Here is a 9,282-nt window from a genome sequence, read left to right on the forward strand (position 1 = left end):
TGTGTGTGTGTGTAGTGTATGTGTGTGTGTGTGTGTGTATGTATGTGTGTGTGTGTGTGTGTGTGTGTGTGTGTGTGTGTGTGTGTGTGTATTTATGTATGTATGTATGTGTGTGTGTGTTTCTGTGCTTTTACTGGGCCATAGTTGCCACGTGACGCTTCTTGTAGTGTTCACGTGTGCCTACCAGTGGTCTACGTAGTGAGGCTTTAACTGTTCAGTGTAGAGAGGGAGTCTCTTTCTAATGATATACTGCTGTGCTCATGGGCAACGGCTTCTGCTATTGCGCAGGGTTTAGGGTTATCCTAAAACCCTAAACCCTGCCCTGCTGCGCTGTGTATCACGACACAACTCTGCCTCACTGTACTACGATTGTCCTCTGTTGCGCTTCTACTGGATTGTGCTAAAACCCTAAACCATAAACCTTAAATAACCCTAAACCCTAAACCCTAAAACCCTAAACCACTGGTTTGCCATGTGTCTCTGTGTCTCTGCAGTGGTGCGATAGGATCTTGTGGCGGGTACGTCCTGGGTGTCAGGTGCGCTGTGAGGAGTACAGCAGTGTGCCGTCCATCAGCACATCAGACCACACACCGGTGAGTTCTCGAAAACCCTAAACCCTAAACCAATGTGCACTGCTCGCTGCGACGACTGCGTGTGACAAATTGAATACGTTGCTACGCACTATAAAACGTTAATTACATTTACGCACTGTGATATGTTCAATACATTTTTTTGTACTGTGATACGTTAATTACCTTTGTTTGTACTGTGGTATGTTAAATACATTTATTTGTATTGTGATACGTTAATTACATTTGTTTGTACTGTAACACGTTATTTCTTTTTGCTTGTACCGAGGGCTGTGACCTTTTTAGCTCGTCTGTCTATTAGCTGCTGCAGGGGTTTGGTAGATTTGTGGCCCTGTGTTGTGTTACATGTCGTTTGAGTTGTCGTGTGAGATTTAGGGTTTTTGTGTTCATGGTCTGTTTTCATTGATTGGTGTGTGTTAATGATCTGTTTTCATTGGTTGGTGTGTGTTAATGGTTTGTCTCTATTGGTTTGTGTGTGTTAATGGTCTGTTTTCGTTGGTGGTTGTGTGTTAATGGTCTGTCTCTATTGGTTGTTGTGTGTTTATGGTCTTTTTTCATTAGTGGTAGTGTGTTAATGGTCTTTTTCATTGGTAGTTGTGTTTCGATAGTCTGTCTCTATTGGTTGGTGTGTGTTGATGGCCTGTTTTCGTTGGTTTGTGCGTGTTACTGGTTTGTTTCTGTTCATTGTTGTGTTAATGGTCTGTTTTCATTGGCTGCTGCAGGTGTTTGGTAGGTATGTGGCCCTAGGATCTTCGCACGTGCCTAGAGCTACGGGACTGACACCGCTGCGACTGCACATCTCAAGTAAGTGAACGGCATTGATCTAACGCGTTCTGCTGCAGTGCGGTACTTTGCATCTGTGGTGACAGACGATGTGCCTCTCACTTGAAAACATAAAAGGACAACAGTGGGTCTGAAAAACGATAACGAGATGAGGATCACAAACGAACACATAAACAAGCAGACAAATAATCAGACACACAGACACACAGACACACGTGTCAGTTGTTTGTTCTTGTGGTCATGTTACTTGTTTGTTACTGTGTTTATCTCGTTAGTGGTTTGTTCTTATGTCCATGGCTGTTCACTCTGTTGTTATTGTCCATGCCTATTCACTCTATTGTCTGTTCTGTGACCTCTGTAGATCTGTCGGTCGAGTTTACGCACAGTCTGCCAGATGAAGAGGCTGATGATAAGACGACTGAAGACGGCGATATGATATGGTCTGACATCGACCTCAAGGGAGGTGCTGCCAGGCAAGGGTGGGTGGTGTTGCTAGGCAACGATCGCATCAAAGATCTGATAGTGCTGGCCAAAGACCTGAGTAAACCGCAACACGTAAGCGATGGTGTGGGCGATGAGTCATTGTGGGGCGGCCACCCCGTCCCGCGTAAACCCTAAAATCATAGAAACTTAAAAACCCTAAACCCTAAGTCCCGTCTACTGATCGCATGCACTGCAGTGGCTGTTGGATGTCATTCGCATACGTTACTGTCTGCTGTGCACTGGGCTTGAGCCTATGCGTATGGGTGTGGTAATTGCTTCATGTAGGACCAAGTGTGACTGTTTTTAGGGTTTTAGGTTTTTAGGTTTTCAGGGGGTGTAGTGTTTTGGCTACATTTTTTTAGCAGCGCACGAGTGATTTGTATTTGAAAGGTCACCTAAGGCACTAAACCCTAAACCCTACACTTCAGGCACAGGGATTGAACAGTCTCACGTGTTGTTAGCCACCAAGGTCCTGCATAGTCAGTTTGTGGCTGACTACTTTATCGTTTCTGTTACGATCGCCAATGCACTCTCCTCCCACACTCTGTGCATAACCATCTCATGTGCCTTACACACTCTGTGCGTGACCATCCTATGTGCCCTGCACTCTCCTCCGTGGATGTGTGGCTGTCTGTCTCACCCGTGTCGGCCCTGTCCTGTTTCTCACCCGTGTTGACCCTGTCCTGTTTCAGGGTGAGGTGGACCTGTGGTACGCCAATGAGAAGGAGCTGCGCACGGCCACTGTGGAGTTGGTAGTGATGTCAGTGCACAAAGGGAAAGAGGGCAAAGACAACAAGGCCAAGCGCAAGTACAGGTACAAACCTAAACCCTAGAAACCTACACCACAATTCATTGTGTTTGTGTGCGCGCGTGTGTGTGTATGTGAGTGGGTGCGGGTGTGTGTGTGTCTATGAAGTTGGTATTAATGTCAGTGCACAAAGGGAAAGAGGGCAAGGACAACAAGACCAAGCGCAAGTACAGGTAAAACCCTAAACCTTAAAAATCACACCGCATTCCATTATGTTTGTGTGTGTGTGTGCGTGTGAGTGAGTGAGTGTGAGTGAGTGTGAGTGAGTGTGGGTGAGTGAGTGAGTGGGTAAGGGGGTGTGTGTGTGTGTCTAAAGAGTTAGTAGTGATGTCAGTGCGCAAAGGGAAAGAGGGTAAGGACAACAAGGCAAAGCGCAAGTTCAGGTCAGCCACGCACCACCACACCGCAATCGATTGTGTGTGTGTGAGAGAGAGAGAGAGAGAGTGTGTGGGTGTTGGCGTGTTGTTGTGTTCTCCCGTGTCTTAGACTGTCATGCTATGAGTCCCATTACCCTCGCCGCAGATGATTGGTTTAGTTTCTCTTAGTGCACTCATTTGTTTCGATTGACCTATCGGTTATTCACTTGTTTCTATGACTCATCTGTTGCTATGACCCATCTGTTGCTATGACTCATCTGTTGCTATAACTCATCTGTTGCTATGACTCATCTCTTGTCATCTGTGTTTGGCTGTTGATAGTTTGGGTGAGTGCAGCATTCCCTTGCAAGATGTGGGAATGAAAGAGATGCGCTATGACCTGTGGCGCAGTGGAGTGGTTGTAGGTTTTCTGCGCGCCGTCTTCTCAGTGGTCACTGTAAGTGGATTGCTTGTCCTTTTTGTGTTGTAGGGTTTAGGGTTGAGAGGGTTTAGTGCAGTTGCACACAATATCTTCGGCACGTTACTACATCCGTCGTGAATAGGTGCCTTTGATTAATTCGGGATTTACGGTTGTAGGGGATTAGGGGTTGGTTGGCTGGTAGGTCTCTTTTAGGGTTCAGAGTTTTGTAAAAAGTGTGCCTGTGTGTGTGTGTGTGTGTGTGTGTGTGTGTGTGTCATTTGCCTCCCTCGCTCACTTGTTCACTCACTTGTTCCTTGTAGTTGTACTCTGAAACCAAGCGAAGACCCAGTCGTGTGAAGGACGAGACACATGACGCCTACATCTCCCCGTAAGCCATCCATTCCATCACACCCGCACATGGCTCAGTGCATGTGTCAGTGCGTGTGCTCAGGGTGTTAGGGTTTTAGTTTTATTCTAGTGCATGTGTTTGGGTTTTGTTGTCGTTAGTGCATGTCTTAGGGGTTTAGGGTTTTAGTTTTATTTTAGTGTATGTGTTTGGTTGGTGTTGTAGTTAGTGCATATGTTCAGCTGTTGTTATAGCTTTGTGAAGGATCGTGCTGGGTTTAGTCTGTGGATGTGCGGTGATAATGGTCCAAGATAGTCCAATGTGAGTGGTAGTGTCTAAAACCCGAAAACCCAAAAACCCTAGGATATTCCAATGTGAGTGGTAGTACAGCATTCAGCCGTGTACTATGCGGATGGTCAGGGTATATTAACTTAAACAAGAACGGACAGAAGAACTTTATAAATTGAACCAAGATGCAATTGATAAACTCAGCTGTTGGCAGACACATCTACACGAGTGCACGTGTAGGGACACACCAGTTGACATCAATTGACACCTACATCAGTGTTAGGGGTTTAGGTTTTGTTTTAGGCTTGAGTGGTACTTTGCATGTGTACTTATACAACTGACACCTTTTCAGTTGACACCTTTTTGAAATGAAACCCTCCAATTGACACCATGGCTCTATTTATTGCAGTGCGGTTGAAACCAGGACTCTCTCTGGACTGTTGGAGGTGGCACGCGTCGACTCCGGTGGCTACTTCAGTGATTCGGGTGTGTATGTATGTAGGTATGTATTTATACATGTATGTAGTACTTCAGTGATTTGAGTGTGTATGTATGTATGTATGTATGTATTTATGCATGTATGCATGTATGTAGTACTCCAGTGCTTCGGGTGTGTATGTATGTATGTATGTATTTAGAATATATTTTCAGCATTTAAATGCGAATTGTCGTAGTGTCATGCCGTAAAAGTGTTGCGGTGGTAATTTGTGTACATCTACTGCAGTGTGTCTGATCGCATGATGTCTTCTAAACCACTCTGAAGTTCTCATCCTTTGCTCTGATTGGCTGTCCATGTTTCACCTAACTTTCGCATAGGTGGAATTGGCACTGAGCGGCCCAGTATGACCAATCGCTCTAAGAGTTCACTGTCCCAACCTGATTTGGCTTTGGAATCTACGCCCCCAGACAGCGGACGGGTAGGTCATTGCGTTTATGAAACCCCGGATCGTCTGTCCTTTAAATATAGTGTACAGATGGTGATTTCCAGACATGGTGACGTGACGTTATATATATAATAATATATATATATATATGTCGCAATATATATAATATATATATATATATATATATATATATATATATATATTGCGCATACATACGTATACATATATACATACATACATACATTCACACATACATCATTTATACATACATACGCCCAGGTGTCGCCGCGAAGCAAGAAGAAGTCAATCCTACATAAACTTAAGCCAACTACGCCGTCTGGCTCCAGCAAGCGCAAATCTCTTAATGTCAAACGTTCCAGTGCCACAGCGCCTGTCCGACCTTTCTCTGTGCACTCGGACTTTCGGTTCACTCCGGATGAGCGAGAGAGTGCAATGGACTTCACGCGCAGTCTGGCGCAGGTGGGACGAGTGTGCACCTGTGGTAACATGAGCGATTGCCTCAAGTGCAAAGGTACTCTCCCCCAACCCCTAACCTCTAACACCCCAAATCCTTAAAGCTTTAAAACCTTAGAATCCTAAAATCCTTACACCCAAAATCTTTAAAACATTAATACCTTACAATCCTAAAACCCTATCACCCTAAAGACCTAAACCCGTAAAGACCTAATACCCTAAAGCCGTTCTGCGCTCACATCTGCTTTTTACCTTTAGTCCTGAAATCCTGGCCACAAACGGCGGAATTCCTTTCAGTGGTTGTGAGTGTGTTGGTATTGCGATTGTTGGTGACTGGCTCTGAAAGTACCGCATGTGCGTGTTGTCTTGTTTGAATCCGTTAACTTTGCGCTACGAAAACTGCTGTGGAGTTTGAGCACATCGATTGTAACTGTCAATTAGCCTTTGAGGTTCTGTGGTTTATGAGCTCGTGGCACTTCATAGTATCGATCCGACACACTACACCAGTGTCAGTGTATAAACGTTCTCGTACCAGTGTCGTATATAAATGTTTTTGTCCCAGTTTCAGTATATAAACATTATTGTACCAGTATCAGTGCATATGAATTTTGTACCAGCGTCAGGATATAAACGCATTGTTCATATACATGCACTTTTAATCCATTTAATATTAGGGGTTGTCGTCTTTGTCCTTTTGGTTCTTAACGCCACCTCCACTGATAGCTACAGAGCATATACGTTGTATTTATTGCCAATCCGTTTAAAACTCGATATTAGCACTCGCACCAATCGCTGACAAACGTACGGGCTGACACTGTACTTTTCAAACGGATTGCTTTGAACAGCAACGGGTTCGAAGGCCCTCCGGGATAGCTTGAAGTCGTGCAAGGACAAAATACTTAGTAATTTCAAGGTGGAGCTCGATGGCACCTCCAGGAGGTGCGTGTGGTCGACCTGTGCAACTGATATGATTTATATCTTAATGGTGGTATATACATGTATACAAAATGGGTTATATCGTAATGGTGGTATTTATCTGTTTTCAAGGTGGTTTATATCTTCATGGTGGTATTTATCTGTATTCAGGATGGGGTTCTATCGCAATGGTGACATTTGTCTGTATTCAAGATGGTTTATATCTTAATGGTGGTATTTATATGTTTCCAAGATTCTTTTATCTTAATGGTGGTATTTAAATGTATCCAAGATTCTTTTATCTTAATGGTGATATTTATATGTATTCAGAAGTGACTTGGTTGTAGCTTTACTGGTGATGTGTTGGTCCGTGCTATTACTGTCGATTGGCTTTGTTAGTAGTGATTGCTAATGGGCCTGTCTCTGTTGATTTTAGTACTTTTCCACCTGATCTTTATTATGATATCTCTACTTTTACCTTTTATTATTGCTGCGGCTGTCTGTACTTCTTTTTGGTTTTATCGTGTGTGTGTTGTTTTAGATTACAGTGTGTGCATTAGTTGCCACGTACTGTCTGATGGCCTGTCATGCGTTTGCGTATCGCAGAGTAACTGTCAAATAGTGATGCTTAGGGCGATTGTGCAGACTTGAGTGACTGAATGCCCTGCATACCATGCATGTGCATACAGCGACAGGTGGGATGTCATGCATGTTCATACAGCGACAAGTGGGATGTTGAGCACTGAAGTGTAACTTATAATCCTTTTGATTGTGTGAGATGCACATGACATTGACTTGACATTCTGGTTGTTGTCTATTTTAGGCGCATCGCAGTTGACAACAAAGATAAGCTCATGCGAGAAATCCTACGGGAAGAGGCGATCATATACAACAGCACACACAGCCAACACACCGGCACACAACACTCGAGCACAAGCAGTCTAACAGCTGACAGCAACGGGCGAGAGGTTTCAAAGGCACCAGTGCACGCCCTCAGTCCTATCACGTCACCTGAGGTGCAAGGAAAAGGGACGCCTGGGGACACCGACAGGGGGCGGCAGTACGTGCGAATGCTGAGCACAGAAGTCCCTGCCAAAAGAGGCAAAGACCATAAAGGGAAAAAGAAGAGGAACCGCGACAGGAGTGCCAGCGACGGCAGCCACAAGAAGTTTGATCCGGTAGGCCGTGCAGAAAGGAGCTTACTGTGTGTATTAATACCTACCATATTCATACCTACCATATTCATACCCACCATATTCATACCTACCATACTAAAACCTTCCATATTTTTACCTAACATCTTAATACCTTCCAAATTAATACCTACCATCTTATTACCTACCATCTTATTACCTACCATCTTAATACCTGCCATATTCATACCTGCCCTATTAATACCTACCATCTTAATATCTACCATCTTAATACCTACCATCTCGTGCGGAGTGAAATTACTATACAGAGGAACATGCGTTGCATGGTCATGGTCTTATTTCATTAAGGGCCCTGCACTGTGCCATGAGGGGCAACAGTAGCAAGGCATAGCAAAAAGATGGGTCTAGTTTACCGATTGTATTGAACGTGAGTGCACATGATGGAACCTAAACCTTAAACCCTAAAACGGGTGCACTGGGGTTGTTGTCCTGTCCCTCTGTGACCCCATTGGCTGTTGACACTGTCTCCTCTGCACCCACACCACAGGCAATGCTTGTGCTGCCATTGACTTCGCTCAGTCGCCCGAAGTCACCGAAAGGAAAACGGTCACCACTGATCTCATCTCAGTCAATGCAAAATACAACAACCCACACAATACACACTACACCCAACTACACGGCACACCAGCACACACACGCAGACACGTACGACCACACCTCTAGGCAGGCACAGTTGGCGGCCTCAACAAGCGACGACCTAAGGGTGGTTATGCCTACCTACGAGCCATTCTACTCGCAGCCCTCACCACCCGTCTCATCTCGGAAGTCACGAACGCGTCTGAAGAAGATTGGCAGCGATGGACACAGCGACAGCGAAGTCATCGACAGCAAGTAATAACATGTACACATGAAATGAAACATGTGCAAGTAATGTGGTGTGCACGTGAAATGAAACTTGTGACACGCACTCAATGACAGCCATTACCATGTGGGGGTGCTAGAGAGAAGCGGAGTACTGTAGCTCATGCCCCGCGCAGTCTGATATATATATGAGCTATTCACTGTAGCACATGCTCCGCACAGTCTGATATATATATGAGCTATTGGTTGGTTTTCATTGTTATTGCGTTTTGTTACGTCGTTTGTGCTCCGCGTAGTCTGATATCCCTAAAACCCTAAACCACTTATGGATGCCTGTCATGCCTACAGCCTCCTTAAACCATCTAACGGCCCCATCTTCACACCACCTCATTAACTTCAGTGTCTCCCATTGTCTCCTTAATACTTTAAACCCTAAAACCCTAAACCCTAAAACTTTACTATCGTACAGAGTCACAGCCAGCACCCGCTCCAGCCTACTAGACCGCATGAAGCCAACACGCAAGCGCAGTATAAGCAAGCAAGAGACACAGCGAGACAAAGAAGAGTCAGCCTCACTGCTGGTCAACTGCGACAGCCCAGTGGGCCTTCGCAACGTGTTGTGTGAACCGTTCATGTTGGGAATGGACTCAGCCAACAGTGCCCCAGCCAGTGTAGGCAGCAGCGCTGTAGGCAGTCCCAATGCACTGACGCCCACGGGATCAGGCGGATCACAGAGCAACGGAGACCACGGTGGCAGTAGCAGGCGCAGTGGCGGCAAAGATAAACACAAGAGTGGACACCGCACAAGCGTCACCAACAAGGTCAACCGCATATTTGGGCGCAAGTCAAGCGATCTACAGGTGACGGACATCCCACCGCAAGACACGGTACGGTAGTGAGAATATATGTATATATATAA

General features: G+C 45.2%; 1 protein-coding gene across 1 annotated transcript in view; it reads left to right on the plus strand.

Annotated features, from left to right (window-relative positions):
• The window catches only part of SARC_10401 (hypothetical protein), a gene marked incomplete at its 5' end in the record, with an annotated part of 18,526 nt that overhangs the window by 5,242 nt on the left and 4,002 nt on the right, over positions 1-9,282 (plus strand). Inside the window, 13 exons of the mRNA XM_014295558.1 lie at positions 495-593; positions 1,313-1,394; positions 1,735-1,928; positions 2,549-2,670; positions 3,363-3,477; positions 3,762-3,829; positions 4,485-4,561; positions 4,892-4,992; positions 5,239-5,491; positions 6,279-6,372; positions 7,172-7,526; positions 8,050-8,393; positions 8,833-9,250. Of these exons, the coding sequence (XP_014151033.1) occupies positions 495-593; positions 1,313-1,394; positions 1,735-1,928; positions 2,549-2,670; positions 3,363-3,477; positions 3,762-3,829; positions 4,485-4,561; positions 4,892-4,992; positions 5,239-5,491; positions 6,279-6,372; positions 7,172-7,526; positions 8,050-8,393; positions 8,833-9,250 (2,322 nt within the window). The remainder of the gene's footprint in view (positions 1-494; positions 594-1,312; positions 1,395-1,734; positions 1,929-2,548; positions 2,671-3,362; positions 3,478-3,761; positions 3,830-4,484; positions 4,562-4,891; positions 4,993-5,238; positions 5,492-6,278; positions 6,373-7,171; positions 7,527-8,049; positions 8,394-8,832; positions 9,251-9,282) is intronic.

Source organism: Sphaeroforma arctica, assembly GCF_001186125.1.
Source record: "Sphaeroforma arctica JP610 unplaced genomic scaffold supercont1.1235, whole genome shotgun sequence".
NCBI classification, from domain to species: Eukaryota; class Ichthyosporea; order Ichthyophonida; genus Sphaeroforma; species Sphaeroforma arctica.